The 21,151-nt window shown below is 35.4% G+C and overlaps 1 protein-coding gene across 1 annotated transcript in view; it reads left to right on the top strand.

The window, feature by feature from the left end:
* The window catches only part of LOC124164440 (PDF receptor), a gene marked incomplete at its 3' end in the record, with an annotated part of 163,599 nt that overhangs the window by 63,067 nt on the left and 79,381 nt on the right, over positions 1-21,151 (top strand). Inside the window, exons 4-5 of the mRNA XM_046541765.1 lie at positions 2,665-2,933; positions 17,939-18,042. Coding sequence (XP_046397721.1) covers positions 2,665-2,933; positions 17,939-18,042 — 373 coding nt within the window. The remainder of the gene's footprint in view (positions 1-2,664; positions 2,934-17,938; positions 18,043-21,151) is intronic.

Raw genomic sequence — 21,151 nt, 5'->3', positions numbered from 1 at the left:
ACGACATGTTTCGAACCTTAGAGGTCATTATCAAGTACTTGATAATGGTACTTGATAATGATCTCTGTGGTTCGAAACATGTCGTACGGACGAAATAAATCTGTGGAAATCAACGAAGTCTCCTTGTCATTTTCGTGTATTAATTTCCACGTAGTAGAGCCTAATACAATTGAACGAATAAATGTTTCTGCTGTGAATTTTTAATGTTGGAACCCCCGCTGTAAAGGCGATTATGTCCTATTGACAGGATGTTGGAAATAAATTAATACAAAAAGGTCCAGTCTCTATTGTTTGAAAAGATCAAAATGGCATTTTATATTTTAGGCAAGCAATGTTTAACTCGAATAAATATCGGCAATACAAACGGGGAACATTCAATCGAGAGGGATTTATTCGTTCTCTTAAAAACCATTTATTGTCTCTGCATGTCACAGATATTTTATTGCGCAAACTATATTGCTTCATGAAACATTCATCACACCCAAATCCACCCCTGGCCACGAGTGTTAAACACAGCCCCTCGTCAGGACCCCTTTTGTCCAAATTCTTCACCCATAACTCGTCCCTTGCGTCTGTTCTGTCGGAAAGATGGGATGTTGACGGCAATGGGGGTTTTAAGCGCTCCTTTGAGCGGTGAAAACGGCTCCCGAGGGACAGGAAACGAGTTCCCATCCCTTCCCGCATGGCGGCAGAGCTTCCAACTTTTTCCGCGGAGACGGAATCCAGGCTGTGAAGGAAGCGTGGAGCGAAGATAGGGGAAGTGTCGTGGGAGGATTTTAAAAGGGCGCGAGACTTTACCGTTGATCATCGCAGCGCGGGTGAGAGCGGGCGCTTTGTATTGCGGGCATAGGAGGATGAGAGTGATAAAGGGTACGAATGCATGTGATAAGAGGCTGGGAATGAAATGCTGAAAATGCGACAATCTTTTTTCATTCTTTACCCCTCTCACTCTTACTTATGCCAGGTGAAATAGCATCTGATAAACATCCTCCAGCGGTTTATTCTTGTCTAAGGTTTTACAAAAAGACTTAGTATATGACGTGGGTGCTGAACAATGAAAAATGTTCCTTTGTGACACGTGTGACTGTATAACTCTGTTTTCCATTAGCTGAATTCAGATATGACGTAATGCAAGTTGTGCTCCGTGGGTAATATATAGCTAATATCAAGAAAAAGTTTGTAAACGTTTCCACAGTCTACATTATTTCCATTAACTTAAACCTGAAATATTCTTATGTACAATTTATTATTCTATTACTTGTGGTACCGAGGGATATAACTCGCACAGACGATTGGCGAATAAATGCCATAATCAGTTTCACTTAAGTTGAAGCTTCCGGACGGGATAGTTTTTAAAATCCAGGTGAAAAAATATCTCCATGGCTATTGCACTCGTCATCACAAATATTTTTCTGAGACAATTCCCGCTCAAATGTCCTCCATCGCTTTGGAAGTGATTTGTGTAACTTCTATCCCTTCCTTCGTGTCCTTGCCTGGATTTAATCATAGACAGGCGGTAAATTAATGCATACAAACAGTTACCACCGTATCTATTCATATGCTATTTGGATATGCATCATAATACGGGGAATTTCATGCCCTAATGCCTTAATTTAGACCAGTAGGTATGTTTTTTCGTATATGAGAAAAAATTGTCGTCCGATGTTTTTTTGATACTGCCTACGCATACGGAGAGTTATGATTATTTTTAATTCTCCGGTTCATATTTAACTACTCACTGGGTACCCGGAATTTTGTAACTCATTTAGGTGCACATCGTGGCCCAAATATAAACTTATTTTCCGTTATTGAAATATTTTTTTCTGGTAGAATTTCTATCTATTAATTGACTTTGACTTAATTTGCTGCATGAAAAATTTGTTTTACTGAATAATCTGGTTCATGGCCATTTATGAAACTAAAAGCGAAGCACTTTCAAAATTATGAAGTTTTTATAGATTCAAATGTTAATTTGTTTTCAGCTACATAATTAAATTCTATTGCAAAAAATGTTTGTGATGATTGCAGGACATGATCAAACAATTCAATTTTTACTTTTTCATTTAGAATGTTATGCTATGAATACGGTAGTTCGCAAACAGAATTCAGCGAATAATATCAGTTTTGCTGTTCTGTCTTTAGCAGCATGTCATTAGATTATGATGGATTACAATGATGGCCATATTAAAATAAGGTGGTACAAAATTAATTATGTACCTATTTCAAAAGTAAAGAGATACACAAGGCCTCTAATTATCCATTTATAATCAGAAATGTTCCAAAAAATATCATTTATGAATGCGGTTGGGATGGATTACAATGTTGGCCATATTAATATAAAGTGGTACAAAATTAATTATGTACCTATTTCAAAAGTAAAGAGATACACAAGACTTCTAATTATCCATTTAAAATCAGATAAGTTCCAAAAAATATCATTTATGAATACGGTTGGGACAATTGGCAACAAGGAGAACTGGGTCTGAATCCTGGTCATGTGGGACTTTTATTTTATTGCCAACCATTTACCATTTCTGATTTTTTTTCTACATTTATGCCAAGGTAAAGCATATTGAGCAACTTTTTTCAACCTTTGCATAGTGTTTATATCTCTATTTTCTTTCACCCAATTCACTCACTTCTCGTCATTGCTTATCTTTTCAGAGTTCGCCATCAAGCGGTGTGGAGTGAACGGCCGATGGGAAGGCAAGACGCCGGGTCTCGGGGGTTCGCACGCGGACGACATCGCCGCAGGGGCCGAGGGCATAGACCATGGGGGTAGCTTAGGGGACGGGGGTGGGATTGGAAGCGGAGACGGCGGCGTGAGCCTGGGCAGCAGTGGACACGGGTGGACCAATTACACGCCCTGCTTCACGCCGGAAATGCGTCAACTGCTCGAGAAGCTATACTCCGGTTCTCAGGACGAGGCTGAGGTGAGTTTAACGCCAACTTGTTTGCTGCCGTAATCATTAATCCTCTTAGTTTATTATGGATGAATGGTGAGTGTGTTACAGACTTCGTTTCCTGCATTTGGTACACTTTTATATCTATTATTCTAACACAAAAATTCCTAGCAAAAAGAGGTGTGGTAAGTGTGTATCACTTCGACTGGAAAAGGTTTAGAAGACTCAAATTTTGAAGTTGAAATCGTCCTTTTTCTAGGAGAATTTCTGTTTACCTCTTTTTCAGGTTTATTCCTTTAGATTGTCATAGTTTTTTAAAAACTATTTTGTATAAATTTCAATTATGAGAATGGTTACTTAACATTGACAAAATCGATCGAATCCTTCGTAATTTTTAAACGGAAAACCGAACCTTTCATCTGCTAAGTTTTATCTAAAATTTTCAGCACGGTAGAAATTTGCTACCACAGTTAATCCGGTTATGATCTACAAATTTCTAATTTCATTAAGTGATTTATATTTTAAATTCTTGGAACATTAAGTTTTTAGCTTTCCAGCAAAGGAAATGTTTGTGCAACTGGTTGTCGATGTTATTGCTCTAAGGGCGTACATCGAAACAGGAAAGCTGCTAAACTTTAAGGAATACCATTTCTTTTAATACTTCTTCTTCTCAATCATATATTTAGAAATATTCACATATAGCAAAGAATTGAATAATTTTCAACTATGTTGACCATGCAAGATAATTAACTTTCAATACTTGCGTAACGTAATTTAAGCTATGGGATCGTTGAGATCCAAAGTTTAATAGACGCTTGTACTTGATTTGCTGTGCTCGAACAGTTTTCCTTGAAAACTAGTTTTTTTACCTTCCGTATTAGTATAGAGTACTTTTCCTTCTTCTGACTTCTCTCTTAACATTCAATTATATTGCCTATTTATTCATCCAATCCTGAATTTACCGTATCCTGAAGGTTATGCCAGACCATAGATCTGAGAGTATTGTTAGTTGCATAATCACAGGCTTAAATACGCAACATGGAGAATATAATATTTACGAATACTTCTTCCTAATGTACTTCGTGTTTATAAAATTGTGCAACAGTTCAGTAACAGGTATTTTCTGGTTGCAATAATAGCAAAACTTTAATTCAAAGCACACTATTCTACCAAGGAAGAACTTCATCCATCAGCTCATTTCATTGTGTGTTGGAATGGAATATATTTATATTTTCTTGATTTCCCTTGATCGTGAAATTGGACTTTTATATATCACTCGTATTCCTAAGTGTAATAAAGGGGAAAACGGTGGGAAGAAGAAGAAATAAAATCTACTTGTTTCGGGTGGCATGTTAGCAAATGGAACGAGCATCATTTTTTGTAATTTGGAAGGTAGTCATGTGAATCAATTTTCTTTCTTTTCCTCTGAGGTGGGTGAAATACATGGCCATACAATTTCTGACATAATAATATTTGTTTGCTGAAAAATCAGAAATAACGAGTTGAGGCAATGTTTATGTTTTCACTGTCTCAAATAACTAATCGGCACAGAGGAACCCAACGTTTTGACGCCTACTCAAGCAATGGAGATTATAATGAAACCAATTTTGAGTGATTTCATCAGCATTTTTATTACGTAGTTATAGTTATTCGAACCAATAAAACATAACCCTACAATTGAGAATATCTTTCAGTAACTTCCTTAAGGAAATATGAAGCATATATTTGAGTCAGCCATTTGGTTTCGCTATGTTAAAATCTTATTTCTGCTTCTTGTTTCTAATTATCTACTATTAGCTACCACGTGAGAGTAAGAATATAAAATTCTTAGTTTAATGTTTGCCTAGCCGAAATAAATGTTTCATTACCGTCTTATTTGACAGGATACTTCATTATTATTTTATGTAGTCATGATGAATGATTCGGAAGATCCCCTGAGGATGATCAGCAAGTCGCGGATCGAAACTTCAGGAGACATGGACGACATCAACCGGTGGAAAACCCGAGAAACTTTTCTGCGAATAATATAATGCTTGCATATTGCACTTTAAATAGTAAATGCCTTAATTACGCCATGCTCGTATCTCAAAGTCTTTAAGCTCATGTTATCACTCACGGGATCAAAGATTGGGAAAGGATTTTTGGCCAAGCCCGTTAAGATTCCTTTTGGATGGAAACAAGCCTCGGCAATGAGAAAGAAGGTCAATGATGAAGAGGTGAAGAGAGAGAGAGAAAAAGGAATGAAGACACCCTGATTGGACGTGGTGAACGGCAGGGCGACTCTGAAAGGAGAGGAAGTGGAGGCAGGAAGAGAATGAAGATGATTGAAAGTAAAGGACGAGGGCCTCGAACCCTTTTACTTTCGTCCCGTTAGCACAGCAGTCATTGTCACTCGCGTCACGTATACAGTGCTGCCCTTTGGGTCGGCCGGAGTGAATTGAAGGAACGTAGGTCGGAATTGAGATAGTGCTGGAGGAGGAAGGGAAATGAATGATAGAATTCGAATCTCCTTTTTTTCATGCCTTATTGGACAATGCAAGTAAGAACCATGACCAGAAAATGAAATGATGGCTTTTAGTCCGTTGGTCGTTAGCTAAGAATTCAATCCTTGGAAAAATTAATGGAATCTTCGGAAGAAAATCCGATTTTCAGAAAAATATAACTCGCCCTAGTGAATGCCTTGAATTTTAATCCTTCAGGATTAAAGTAGCGAAATTAAATTCCCTTGAACGGCCATCTGTGAAAAGTAGACTTAGTAGTGATGAATGCTGAGTGAATGAAGCATTGAAGGATACCTTAATCGTCATCTAATTAACCATGATGTCTTATGGAATTAGTATGCGTTAATAAAATCATTTTGAATGACGTTACAATTTGGAAAAACGTACATACATGTTGTACTTATAATTTCACCATTCGGATGATTCAAAATAACTAAATCCAGATAAAGTTCTGGTAAACAACGTTTTGGATTTTTGTAGCGTCAATTAATGTGAAATTGAAATGAATTTTATTTTAGAATAGTGATCGAATGTTAATAAATATCGAATAGCTATCAATTACAATTAATAAAAAAGAAAATAAATTATATGAAATTTAAAAATCCAACTGCACAAAATACCTGGTTTATATTTTTATTTTTAATACATGGTGTTGATTGCATTGCACAAGCAATTCAACATATAAACATCGGACCCAACATTTTATTCTAGGATGCATTGCCTGAATGAAAAAACTTACGTGTTCAATTCATTGCACCAATGTTGCACACAATATTTTATTTGAGGAGGCACTGAAGTACTGCTTGGATGGAAAAATTACGTCGAAGCTCTATCTTCCAAGAATTTAATTAGTAAACTAAACAAAGAACATAGAAAGTTCAGCTAATTTAAAATTTTCTCATGTATTTTTCAGCTACTCATACACTTGAATCATTACTAAAGCTTTCATTATTATTAACTATATAGGAAAATATATAACCGTTTTCCTCATTATTTTATGACTTTCTATAAAATAAGTTCTGATCGTCAATTTTTTTATTGGTTGCTATCACACATTTTATGAAGAGCCTCTTTGGATCTTCAAATTGTCTCTCTCATCTTTCAAATTCCATTGATATTTTATGATTGTGCTAGGTCTTTCTTCCATTTTGGAAATCTTAATAAGTTTTCTTTTAGGGGATATTATGTTTTTTTCTGCTTCTTCTTCAGTAAAACCCTGATGAAATCGTCAGTGAATGTGCTCCATTGGTGCTTATCGTGCAATTCCATTCGAGCGAGTGGCATCTTATTTTACTCTTACCGTTATTTTCAACGTTTCCATGCTAGGAAAGTCTTTCATCCCGAAAGCAATCAGTACCACTGTAATGATTCCAGCTTTATCACTGATTGAAGCGTTTTAACTTTTGAATTTGCCATATTGACAGCAAGGGGTTTTTTTTAGTATCGATCCATGTCTTTCTTTCTTCATCATCATTAGTCAACAATCCTAAGATTGGTTTGACGCAGCTCTCCATTTCTCTCTCCTATCCGCTAATCTGTTCATAGCTACATATTTATTCTCTTTTACATCCTTTATAACTTGTCCTATATAACTCATTCGGGGCCATCCCTAGCCCTTTTTCCCTTCCACTTGTCCTTCAACGATTGTCTTCATCAGACCATCGTGCCTCAAAATGTGGCCAACTAAGTTGTCCCTTCTTCTGCTTAATGTTTTTAGGAGGCTTCTCTTTTCTCCCACTCTTCTTAGCACTTTCTCGTAACTTACACGGTCAATCCATTTTATCTTCATCATTCTTCGGTAGCACCATATTTCGAATGCTTCCACTCTTGACTTCTCTGCTGCTGTCAACGTCCAAGCCTCGCTTCCATAGAGAAACATACTCCATATGTAGCATCTGATGAATTGTTTCCTTACTTCTATGCTGGTATTTTCAGCTGTAAGAAGATTCTTCTTTTTGTAGAAAGCCCTCTTCGCCTGCGCTATTCTACTGTGTATTTCTTTCTTGCTCCGTCCATCGCTGGTAATTCGGCTCAGGTAAGAGAACTCGTCCACCTCTTCAAGCTTATGTTTTCCTAGGTTGATGTTTGTTTTAGCCTCCTCTCTTTTGCTGCAAACTAATATTTTAGTCTTCTTTTTGTTGATTTTCTGCTGAATGTCTTTCTTTAGAGACTTCAAAAACTTCAAATGGGCCATAATGAAGTCGGAATGCAAGCCTTTGGTTTCAAACTCAGCACTGTTATCTACGTTGATTTTTTAATGAATACAGAATGCAAATTTTTTAAATGAAAATTATATGCGCACTCATCTAACCTCAGATTTAATTAAACACTGATAAACTCGAATACATTTAAACACCGAATAGATGCTTTCTTTTGATTTTTCTGCTGTATAGATTAAAATATCAGTGGAAGTCTAATAAGCATGAAGTTATCTTGAGTATTAATACGGTTAACTGCTGTACAAAGAAATGCGTCCTCACTGACTGACTGATTCACTCACTTACGCATATTACTGAATGAATATTCCAAATTCATGTTGATGCATTCATTACATTTTCAGGATATATTCCTCGCGTGATCAATACGTGTAATAAGAATGTATTCTTGCAAAAAAAATTTTTGTTTTTTTTTTACCCTATTAAGGATAAATATTTTATACCGATATGAAATACGTTGAATTCCTATCAGATCTTTTTTACTTTGCAGTTTTATACTCAAATACACTCAAAATACACTCAAAGCTTGATATATTATATGCACGTTGGCAGCGGGATAATTATACTGAACTTGCTGTAAACAGAAAACCACCACCTCAATGTATGTAAATATAAAATTAAGTCTCTCCTACCAATTGAATTTCAATAGATACCTCATGTATCCTATACCTATGTAACTTCCTGTAAACAGTAAGCCACCACCTCAATGTATGTAAATATAAAATTAAGTCTCTCCTACCAATTGAATTTCAATAGATACCTCATGTATGCTATGACGATGAGAAGATATGCAGTAAATTAATGATTGCTAGGGATCTAACGTAGCTATTTTTTTTCAAATACATGCACCATTAGTATAAAAGCATTAAGTAGCATTGGCATAAGGTGAATTCATGAATAATTTAATGATTAATGTTCCATATATTTCCCTTGATTTTCTCCAAATTACATTTTTATGCCAAAAATAAGAACGAATACTCAATCGAGAAAGTCGTAGGTGGAATAATGTTATTGGATAATCTATTGTTTGAAGTTGGAAGTTTCAAGAGCACGCAGTTTTTTTCTCAAGAAACCCATTATTCAAGATTTAAGCAGTTTTTTCTGGGTTTAAGGATCATCACCCACCGTCAATACACAAAATCGGGTTTCAGAGCCTTCGAAGAGAGCAATGATGGTTTCATGTAGTATCATTATGTCTCAATCATCTCCTTTCGTTCATTTTTACCGATTTTCAGGACTCAATTCCGATAAACTTCTCATTTTTCTTCCAATTTTTGTATTGAATGCATCCGGTAACCAAGAATCAAATGCCTTCACACGTGGGGATATTCTGATGGTGAAATCAAGGGTATTATTGAGCAATGTCTGTACTTGAAAAGCCTTTTCCTTGTTTCTTCTTTCGTGCGGCGTGGGTGTTGAATAAGTCAAAGTGTCCCATTTCACTGGAATTCGGTAAACAGAAGTACTGCCACTCCTCCAATAAGTGGAAAGGATATATGCACGTCATTAATTTTGTTACTTTAGTGAGAAATTACTGCCACTACTTAATCAAATATTTAAATAAAACTATTTTACACACCTCATCTTTTTATTACCTCATTTAATTATCTTTTACAAACACTCTCCCTCCAAATCACTCGAGAAAATAAAATGCACCAAATTTTGTAATCGACGAAATTTTATTATACATACATATGCCCCAATGCCTCTATGATACATAAAGATTTATTTATTCAAATTTCAACTTATTCTCACTACTCCAACTCCAACTTTTTCATCTCCATTGAAATTTTCTTGAGATTTCTCTACTTTTCTCCAACCTGTATCCCTATCTGTTGATTTCTAAATATTATATTCTCATATTATTTTTAAACTCGTGGTCTATCCAGCTCTTTGAAACTCAACCCTGGAGTAGATCATTCGCCTTTAAAGTTGCGCTATGAGAAGTGAACAAAATGTTCCTGCGAGAGCAAAGAAAATAATTAGCTCTAATTGAATCGGGTTGAGGGATAAAATGGATCCTCATCCTCGTCTAATTAATTTGAACTTGACTGTTTTCTTTTGATTTAATCCTAGATTATTATTACCCATTATCTCAGGTTATTTCCTCTTGGGCTCCTTTTTATCTTCTACTGTGGTTAGTGATTTATTCGTTTGAAATTTTTCAAAAGTTAAAATGTCAGTCGCTTAGTTTTATTTAAAAATTAAAAGTTACTGTCTGTACCTCAATGCTATGGGAAGCACTTATAGAAATTAAATATGGTATTACGTTCTAATATTTTATTTTATTCACACTTAATTCATATTTTTGGTGTTTCTGTCACAACATTTCAGTTTAAGTATACAGAGTAACTAAATACAGGAATATAATTGTATAAAACGCTTTTCTAAAAAAATTGAGTTTTGCATAAGTTCAAACATTTTTATGTGACTATAATTAGTGCGTTGGTAAGTACAGACTGAAAAGCTGAAATAGAAAATTCAAGGAGTAAGGAAGGTTTTGGCATCAATATTGCCTGCAAAATTATATTCGATAGTGATTCCAAAATCATTTGAATGAAAAAACCTTGTAGATTCCGAACAAAATTTTAACTCCGCCTTAACTTTTTCTGCCGCCGAGAGATTTGTCAGGGTAATGACCTGACTTTGTTTACAGCGACGAAATTGGTCGATCTTTAAATCATTTATGTGAAATCTGCACGGTTTTTGATTCAACATGAAGAAATATCACGACGTCACGCTTCAAACTATCCATGTCACTGATAATATAAAAAAAAAATATATTTGACACTTGTAATGAAAAAAATTAGACTTTGGTATTGTTCATGTGTTTGCTTATTTTGTAATGAAAGAATAGATGATTGTAACTGTGAGAGTTGGTAAAATAACTCGTCCGCCAGAAGAAGCTTGGGTAAATAGATTAGCCTCAAACGAACTTGAATCTCGCCACCTTGTGCCCTCGTGGGAGATGATTCGTTCGCTTATTTGATTTGGGATTGTTACGCGGTGTTTGCATTGCAGAGAGGTCTGAACAGTCTGGGAGGCCTCCTAAATGGATCCTACAGCCACGAGGGAATGACGAGAAATTTTCTGAACCAGAACGTGGGTTCTACTATTCTATTCCGATACTTAGGTGAAGGTGTTAGGGTTCACGGGGGCAACGGGAGAAATTCTCCCCCAGAATTCATAGATCTACAAAGATGACAATATTTGACCGTGAGATCATTTAGCCGCCATTTGCAAGGATGGGAGTTTTAATACCCGCGTAAAGTATTTCTCAAAAATACTTAGTTTATTGGAATTTGACGCAAATTTTGGCGACGCTCAGGTATCAGTAGGGTAGATTTGCGGTTTCCGCCCACGTTGTCATTTTGATGTCGGTATTTCACCACTGTGCTGTAGGTGACGGAACCCGTAAATTTAATGCATTGAAATACGATCTGTTCGCCATACTTGGAATAGGAACAATATCATTGTTGAAGTAGGGGAATAAAATTAGTAAGTAAACCAGGTACAATCAAGAAACCTCGGATAACTGAACTTATTAAAGCCCTGGTAGCGTATTGACATTAAAAGGCAGAGTAAGCACGAGAAGACAAAAAATGAAGAGCAAGAAAGGCTTTATGAAAGACTGAGGAATCAAGTAGCCAGAATATCGTGAAAGGCCAAAGAATTATGGATCAAAATCTTCGGAGGAACCAGTGACAACAATATAATGCTGGAGAAATTGGGAACAGCATATAGCATAAAGAAGAAATACTTATAAGCAGAAGTAAGGCTTATAGAAGAGTATTAAAGAAGCCTAGATATAAGCACATTAGATATCAGGATGGGACACTGCTAATGTAGGATAAAGGGGTAAGAGTTTAAAAAGAATCAACTGCTGCTTCTAACGCGATCCGGTGACCACAATACGAACGCAGAATAGAAGATTAATGAAGGATTAAAAAAATATGTGAAGGGATGTAATATATCACGAGAAATCTTTGATATGTATGTGGAGTAAGCAATGGAAGACATTGGAGAAAATTTTATCAAGGAATCAGGTGAACGGAGAAGAAATCAACGTGCCGCGATTTGCATTTACCAATGATATTGTAAGGCCGCTATACACGGTGAATGATCATGCGAATGATCATGCTGTATGATCATGCCATCATTCACGGGATCATGCGAGCAAAATAAAACATTTTCTAATAGTTACTTAATGATCATGCCATGATGGTTCATTCGCAAATATCTCTGTTATAAACGGCGAATGATTTCTTTCGTATGATCATTCTGCGTGATCATTCACCATGCATAGCGGTCTTAATAGGAAACGAAAGTGATCCACAGAACGCATTCAACTAATTAAAAAAGTGTTCCTGAAGTAGATAATGAAAACAAGTAAGACAAAAACCAATTGCTGCTATGTCCAAAATCACCCCAAAGGAAAGATATTGGAGCAACTGTACTTACCTAGGGGGTAACTTTATCTCGGATGAAAGAAGCACAGCTGACAGAAGCATCGTACAGCCCAAGAAAATACGGTATCCATGGCCACTACTTTGCTCAAAGAGCATTAGAATGGGGACACGGTGGCAGTACATGAAAATATTCGTTAGTGTTGTAGCACCAGTGGCGTAGCTACGGGAGTTTTATTTCGTGTTTAAACTCCCGTGAAGTTTTAAAGCTTTTTTTCACCCAATTTATGTACATGAATATTCTTGTCACCCGTAGTTTCCAACGTTTACATCGAGAAAACAATTAATGAAATCAAAGAAAAGGCTTTGGCATTGAATATCCATGGAGGAAAAATTAGCATGCTAAGGTTTCCCGACGACATAGCCTTCATAACATACACAGAGTAGGATTTGAAAAATATTCTGGTTAATATGGATAAGTCAATTGATAAATATCAAGGGAAAATATATACTAAGAGAACCAAGATATAACATGCCACAGAAGAGAAGATGTCAGAACTAACATTAAAATAGGGAAGAAAACACTGGTGGAGGTGGATTACTTCTGTTATTTGGGAGCCAGTATCACCAGTGACGGGAGAAGCAAGAAAGAAAGCAGGACAGTCCATTCGAAGAGAGCATTCCACCAAAAGAGAGACCGGCTTGCAGCGGAAACTTAAATATGGAAGTCAGAAAACAATTTACAAGAACCTACATTTGGAGTATGCTCCTATACGGAAGTGAAGCATGGACAATGATTGCAGCGGAGATAGCAATGATAGAGGCCTTCGAAATGTGTTGTTACAGAGGAATGACGAGAATCAAATGGATCGACCGAGTTAGTAATGAGGAAATCCTAAGAAGAATAGGAGAGAAGAGAGGCCTCATGAAAACCTTAATAAGAAGACGGAATAACCTTATAGGCCACATCTTGAGACATGATGAGGCATGAAATATGGAAGTCAGAAAACAATTTACAAGAACCTATATTTGGATCATGCTCCTATACAGAAGTGAGGCATGGACAATTATTGCAGCGGAGAAAGCAATGATAGAGGCTTTCGAAATGTGGTGCCACAGAAGAATGATGAAAATCAAATGGATCGACCGAGTTAGTAACGAGGGAGTCCTAAGAAGAGCAGAAGAGAAGAGAAGCCCCATGAAAACCTTAATAAGAAGACGGAATAACCTTATAGGCCACATCTTGAGGCATGGTGGCCTGATGAAGAAAATCGTTGAGGGACAAATAGATGGCAAGAACGAAAAGGAAGACCTCGAATGAAATACATGGATCAGGTAAAGGAGGATGTGAAAGAGAAGAAATATGTAGGTATGAAAAGATAAGCTGATCGGATAATTGAGTGGAGAGCTGCGTCAAACCAATCTTAGGATTGTTGAATAATGTTTATGTGATGTTTCTATACTTTATTTTGATAAATAATCGTACAAAGTTACTGTTTTGTGTCCTAAAAATCACGTTTTCAACATCTAAAATACCAAAATTTCCGGACCCACTTTGCCGTGGGTTGTTTTCCATATACCCAGGAAGGTCCCTCAAATCTCCGGTAAACCCCCCATTTCAAAATCCTGGCTACGCCACTGAGTAGCACTCTACGGATCGGGTACTTGGACGAATGCCAAGCAAACCCGAAAAGATATTAGGATATCGTGAGCACTGGCGCAGATGGCAAATGCTGAATATCGAATGGTGATTGGTTGAGAAACCAGGAAGTGTAACGGTGAGTCGGTGAAGAAAGGGAATTATGGAGCGCCAAATTCCACAGAAGGAACTGATGGATAGGTTATAATATAAGACTTAAATGTATAAGAAATACATTTAGAATCATACAAGGAAAAGCAAATAACAACGCAGAGATGAGGCAACAAGTTGGATAAAGGAAGCACTGGTTGGCTAAAGTATTCCAGTATCTTAGGATTCCAGGACCACACATGTACCTAAGGGAAAACACATATTGAATTATCATATGACTTATGAATTTTAACGGTGTGAGGTCTTCTATTGATAATTTTTAAACCTGTTTATTGATAAAAATATTCAACGAAAAAAAAAAGAATATACAGCAATTTTTATTTGTGTCTCCGACGTGTAAGACGACAAAATCCTTGGCTACCATCACATTTATAATACTAAAATATGCAGGAAACGGTTGTAAAACGATATTCATTCTGCTATAAGTTGGATTAAATATTTTTTTTAAATTAGTTTTTGAATTAAGGTTATAAGGAAAGGGAATCGATAAGGAGAACCGATGTAGGAGGCCAACATATACATGGCATTAACTCAATATTTTTAAATAAAGACATATAACATGAAACAGGAAAAGATTAGCACATCAGAAAATAAAGAGAAGAGCTGGAAAAGCCAGTCTACGGATCGATGACGAATGTGATATCTCTGTGAGAAGAACCAAATTGTGTAGACCTTTGTATGCTGGAGTGTTATAATGGTTAAAATAAGGTGAATAAACATGCTGAGATCTTACTTCATCTCATTATTTAAGAGTGAGCATTGATAAATTATCTAAATAACCTGCAAAGCTTTTATTTAAAAATTCAGACACGGTTTAACCAGTGGAATTTTCATGACTTTCTCGAAATTTGCGGAAATATGCAACTGATCTCATGTAGTTTAACACTGAAACTTAAATTGATGAGGGCGATGTAATTTTAGGGCATTCCTCCATTCCAAAGGCTATGATTAATTTTTTGAGACAAAGTAAACAAGGAAACTCGCTATTATTTCTCTCAGCTGAATAATTGATTTCGAAATTGCGTAAAGGGATATCTTTCATGAGCGTTCGAAGTAAATTTAATCCTATACTCGATCACATTGGGAACAAGAATACTAATTAGTTTACATGGACGGACCAAGGATTTTTTTCTGGAGGGGGCACAAGGGTGTTTGCGGCAGGCAAATATTCATTTTATATTTGAGATTAAAAGCAATACACAACAATTATTGTAATAAAATTTATTAATATACATGAATATAAATGAGGCTCCATAATGCACAAAACAAAACCAACGTATTTTATCGCCGTATCAAAACCTTGCCAATTTTTTGAGGGTTTTGGGGGGAGGTACGTGCCCCCGTGCCACCCCTTTAAATCCACTTACGTTAATGTACTTATATTTCTACTACAAACAGCTCATGATGGTTTTCAGTTTTAAAAAATTGTTTCCCAAAAATCGAAAAGAGAAAATTACTCATCTCCACACTTTACGTGAGGAGTTAAAAAATGCATTATCAGTGAGTAAAAAAGAAATAGTTGGTATGCCTGTATTAAATTACGAATTATTTATTGAAATTGGCTGTTTTACCTTTGTATTAGCTATTTGTCCAAGTTTAATATGATTTTGTTAAAAGTTAAAATTTTGCTTTCTCATTTAAGAGCTCACACATATTCCTAGAATTAATGAATATGGTTTGCGTACTTATGAGTACATTTTCACGCAAGAAAAAAATGCTTGGACTGAAAATATTTCAACCAATTGTATTTTTAGCTAATGGAAACGAGCAAATATTTATCGCATGGATTTTTTTTAATCTTGAGACTTTAATGGCTGTTAATAGCCGCATTAATGAACTGCAAAAGATAATTTGCTCACTTCCAATCAAAAGAAAGCATTCCTATGCACCATTAGCAGCTTGTATTAGGATGCAATTACTACCTAACGTTTAGTTTGATTTCAACATATTCATTGCATTGCCCTATCTACAACTGGCGTGGAAAAATTAAAAAATTCCGGCTTTCAATGTCGAACTTGGTACTTTTGTCTGATAAATCTTGAGAAAACGCTGGGATTAGCCTTCTGTAACTTCAAATGTATATCATCAAATAATACCAAAGATCATTTAACGTAAATGCAGGCTTCCATTCATCCCCTTCGTAATGTCGATTCCATTCATCTTTAATCCTCCGACGATCTAACGGTCCCATTTCAGTAATGGTCTTTTCATCATTCCGTCATGCCTTTTTCCTTATTCCGTCTACCTGCTATAATCCTACTTAATAGCCATCTTTTCATCTGCTTGCGTTATCTGCTGTCGTAGCATTTGTAGCTCTTCGTTCTCCTATATTCCTAGCAAGCATCTTTCTTTCCACACCCTATTCATGTCTAAATTCCGTGGGTGATTTTTGTTCAGTTAATTCATGTTCAGGATTCATTGCCTTTTTTCAGGTTTTTGTGTTAAACCATTATAGAATATTTCCGACTTGAAACGCCTACCAATTTTCACTCAAATTAGATAAATAAAATTTAAAGTTCACATTAACCGGCTAAAACTTTCCTTTATTTCGTTAAACTCCATCTTTTTTCAAATTTATTATTTTTTATTCGGCTTTGTGGAAAGATCCATCGAATTCGAATACAAAATGTCATATTTTTTCCGTAAAAAGTAGGAATTATTTTGGTATTAATGGAAGAGTTAAAAATACTGCATAATACTCGATAATTACCAGATATTTGTTATCGAGTTTTATTATTTATTTCAACAACAATAAATATCTGGTTTACCAGATATTTATTTTCGAGTATGCAGATTTTTTATACTTCCATTAATACCAAAATAATTCCTACTTTTTACGAAAAAATATAAGCCATTTTATATTCAAATTCGATGGATCTTTCCACACAGCCGAATAAAAAATAAAAAATTTGAAAAAAGATTTTGCAGATTTTTAGATAGTTTGCAGATTTTGCAAGTTTGCAGATTTTTAGATAGCCAGCTGGCTAATGGTAATGCGAAATCATATGCTTATCCCATCGGTTAAAGCTAGATCGACGATTCATTCGAATAAATTCACTAGCTCAATTTATGGATGAAATCAAGATATTCGAATGGAAAAGAAGCGAGCCTTCCGCCTCATTGAGCGGAAGGCTCGAGGCCAAATATTGATTGGGAATATATTAAGAGAGGTATAATGTGGGTGCACTTTCTTGTGTGAGAAAAGTAGGGGTACCTCGTTACAATCTTCTTTCCTTTTTAAGCCTGAAGTCTTCCGCGGATTACGATATGCTAATCGCTCCTGGCTGCTGAATCCATCGATCATCCAATCTTTTCCTGACATTTCCCGTCGTTATTTCCGCCGGATAGATATAACCTTTTCACCCATCCATTGAGTCTCACGGTAGATAAAAAGTAAAAGGTTATTTATCATCTTCCATATTACTGCTTGGTAATTTAATTAATTGGTAATTTGATTTTGATTCTTATAATTCTAGCGCTGAGTAAAGTTGGATTTTCAAAGTACTGCTTTGTTTTGCTGCAACCGCTGTTTTGACTCGACGCGACCGTGAGCGTCTCATTTTTTTTACTTTGATTCGATGCTTTATTCGGTTTTAGTCTTATATTAGTCTATTTTATACAGTAGGCTGATAACTTCAAATGCTGTAAAGCTCAGTATATTTCCCTCTTTCTATAAAATTCATTTTTCTGCTTATGTTCTTTGCATTAATATTGATACCGTTTTCTATGCATCGGTTATAATTTATGTAATGTTTATTGTATATCTAACTGCAAATGTAACAGTGAAAGTCTATAAACCTTATTCGAACTACTTACTTAGCGAGTAATAGTAAAATGGCATCAGTATATTGACAAAAAAGTTTTGTAAATCGCAATGAACTTAACTCGGACACAATAATCTGACGCGATCAGTTACGTAAGTTTAATAATAACGCAAAGGAGACGAAAATGGCGAGTTTTTTTTATTAACATGAATATGTCTTTCGATATGGGAATGAACTATTTGAAAAATGAATTACTTACTCAGTATACCAAATAGATTTTAGAAGGGTATTTACAGTATACAGTTATAATACCGCATTTTTTCCTTCATTATCCGCAGGTGAAATTCCGCATCGCGGAACGTACGCGGACCCTAGAAATTGTTGGGCTTGGTGTATCCTTGGCTGCTCTTCTCGTTTCCTTGGCTATATTTTGTCATTTCAGGTAAGAATATTACTACCAGCGTATTTTAGTGTTCATTGATGTATGTTGTTAATTAACTTCTGCAACGGTGTTACTTCTCATTTTTGGGATTTGAATTACTTGCACGAAAGAGCTTTTATTATCTTCGCTTTCTGTTATCTTGTTGTTTAGATATAATTTAATGTTAATCGTCTTTAAGTGTATTGATGAACGCTTGAATAAAATGTATCTCTTGAGCAAAATCAATCATCATTTGTGGTAACTTTCATGCAAATTAACAATGTGCATTTACAGCCTTTAAATCTGTGTATAAATAAACAGGGTAAAAATGCAAAAAAAAATTATCCTGTCCGAGTAAAGTAAAAGATGAGTGACTCCAGTGCTTGATATCAAGTAGAGTTTTTCCTTAACTTGGAATTACTAAAACCATAAAAAGCAGTTATTCTGTTGAATAATAAGTTGAGTGCAATATGCGGCTGTAACCTATCGTTTCTGCCGTTCATTTGAACTTCTTTATCAGCCGTGAGTATGCAGAATTTTCACCAATGTGCTTTAACCCGTGTATCCCGGTATCCAAATCGAAAAAAACTGAAACATTATGGGCGTTTGAATAAACTATTACTTTGAACACATTAGATCCTTGCGTTAACTTTTCAATCGAAAAACTTTCAATCGCTAATTAACTTGAAAAAAAGGACTTCGGCATGTTAATAATCACACTAGCTTTCCTAAACTCACCCAGGTAAACAATTCTTCATGTTTCATACTGTAAGCTTCAAATTGCCATATTTTTAATTAATGTTTTTTTAATAGAATCATATTAGAAATCAATTAGTTGTGAATTAAATTCAACAAGTTTTTATATTTTTGAAAAGAATTTCAAGAAAAGGATGAGAATTTTGCTCGCTTTCATTCTCGACTTTCTGCTGTTTATATATGGGTTTTAAATGCCACTGTATTGGTTAATTTAAATTGGTAAAGATAAAAAAAATTGCTCCCTTTAGTACTTTTGTATAGCATCTGACTAGGACATAAGGTCAATGGGATCTTTTGACGCAAATTATTTCACAGTTATTACCCAGGTTACGTTACTTCCCGCTAGGGCAAGGTGAAAGTCATTCCCATCGCAACATCACCAATTCAAACATGTATAACTTCACTCCACTTCTGACAAGTTTACTAGTGACTGAATACGTATGCCTCTCGAAATTGCATTTTCAGTAGTGTTCAGGAAGTTTTTCGTGGTCTGGATTGAGCAATGAATTATTACAGGTACGGGAATTTATATTTCTATTATTTATAGCAATATGTGCATGTTTCAAAAGCTAGTACTAATAAATATTAAGTTAAAATAGTATTTCAGCACGCCAAATAAAAAACTTTGACTGGCTAGGGGTACGTGTTGACATTCAACGGATTGTGAAGACAAAGCTATGTGTATATAATTTTTATTGTATTTACTAGCGTTTAGTATTCACTTTAACAAGATGCAACTTTTGCACATGTTTTTGAATGCAATGTATAACATAGCTACGTCTGGTTTCTACGGTTCGTTTCTTTTGCTGATTGGTAAGAAAAATGAATAAAGTTAGATATGGAAACAATACAAACAGAATGGTTGGAAGCGGAAAAAAAATTTGCAAAAAAGTCGTGTATATTGTTCCTAGAGACTTTTCCACCGTATGGTATAAATTTCCAAGAAAAATCTTGAGTGCACGTAATTTCAAAAAGCGAGAGAAAATATCTAGAAAGATTTTAATGCTTTTCTAATGTGAATCCCACATTGCTTATTGCCTGAATTCTCTTCTTAATACGCTAATGGCGTGGTCAGAGTGAAAATTGATGGCAAACACTGCAGATGATGAGGACGAACAGGCTGCCTGGGAGGAGGTCGAAGCACTATTTTATTCATCAAGGTAATGGTAGCGAATCAGTTGGGGGCAATCTTCGGATTGTTGACCAATTATGATAACGATGATTATGGTGGGCATTGAAACAATCAATTCGTTTGCAGTCAATGAAGATTTTTCATTGTTTCTTGTTTCAATGCATTTTCAGAAAAAAACATTTGTGTATTTTTCGTACGTTATCCCTAACGCAAAATTCATCAGAACATAAGGATGAATATAAATTGGCTTAGAAATTGAATGTCATTGAAACATATTCTTGATATTATAAAAAAATCAGTCACTTTATATACTTATAAAACTTTATCCAAGACCCAATTTCAAGTTCGATAACAATTTCACTCACCCAATACACTCACCGTTAAAAACATAAAATGCAGTTTACTCTTTCTTTTTAATAACGCACCCTGATTTTCTCTTGTGTATTAATTATTAAGCATACACACAAGGGTAAATGAGAGTTTTTTTTACAAAAAGTAGCCCAGCTTCTTTCGATGCAGTACCAACCCAATAACTAATTGCCGTCTCGTATTGTTCATTTTGTATTTTTGGGCTGTCTTTTATGGATGAATAACTATTTTACTTCTTTTTTAATGCATATTTCCCTCTCTTCTGACAATGGTCATTTTCTGAGGCGTCTGAATAGGTTATGAAAAAACATAAAAGATATCACCATTACTAAGATATGATTTTCTGAACACTTTGACCTCATTTTATGCTAAATTTGTGGAACTGCAATGCCTCCTGCATCAACCATCGGAGATCACATCATGAGAGGTTTGAATGCACTCTATGAGAGCATATGCTAACTTATACCCCAGTAAGATCATTTACATCCCAAAAATCATTCTCTTTCATAATTTCCGCGGCAATTATGTATGGCGTGTTATTAGATTCATCAGGTATTTGGAAAAGATATCGCTGTATGATCCTTTCTGGTGCTGTCTACCATGCTTGCCACATTTTGAGAGGTCTTATGGTAAATAAAAAAAACATTGGAGTGATTTACGACCTTCCCGAAAGAACACATAAATTATCTTTTTCACTAACATCCGTGACCGTATTTGCGGATCGGTGAAATATAAAAATACATAGTTTTATGTCTCTTATTGGGAAGGAAGTCCTAAGGGACCACATGACTTTTTCCTCAACAGAAGATCAAATAGACCTCACCGTAATTTTTTCATTTAAACGAGTCAAATAAAAGAAATTCTTCCGGAGAG

This window comes from Ischnura elegans, chromosome 8 (genome assembly GCF_921293095.1).
Source record: "Ischnura elegans chromosome 8, ioIscEleg1.1, whole genome shotgun sequence".
NCBI lineage: Eukaryota > Metazoa > Arthropoda > Insecta > Odonata > Coenagrionidae > Ischnura > Ischnura elegans.
Note: the sequence above shows the minus strand (reverse complement) of the source record. Positions and strands in the feature narration are given on the sequence as shown.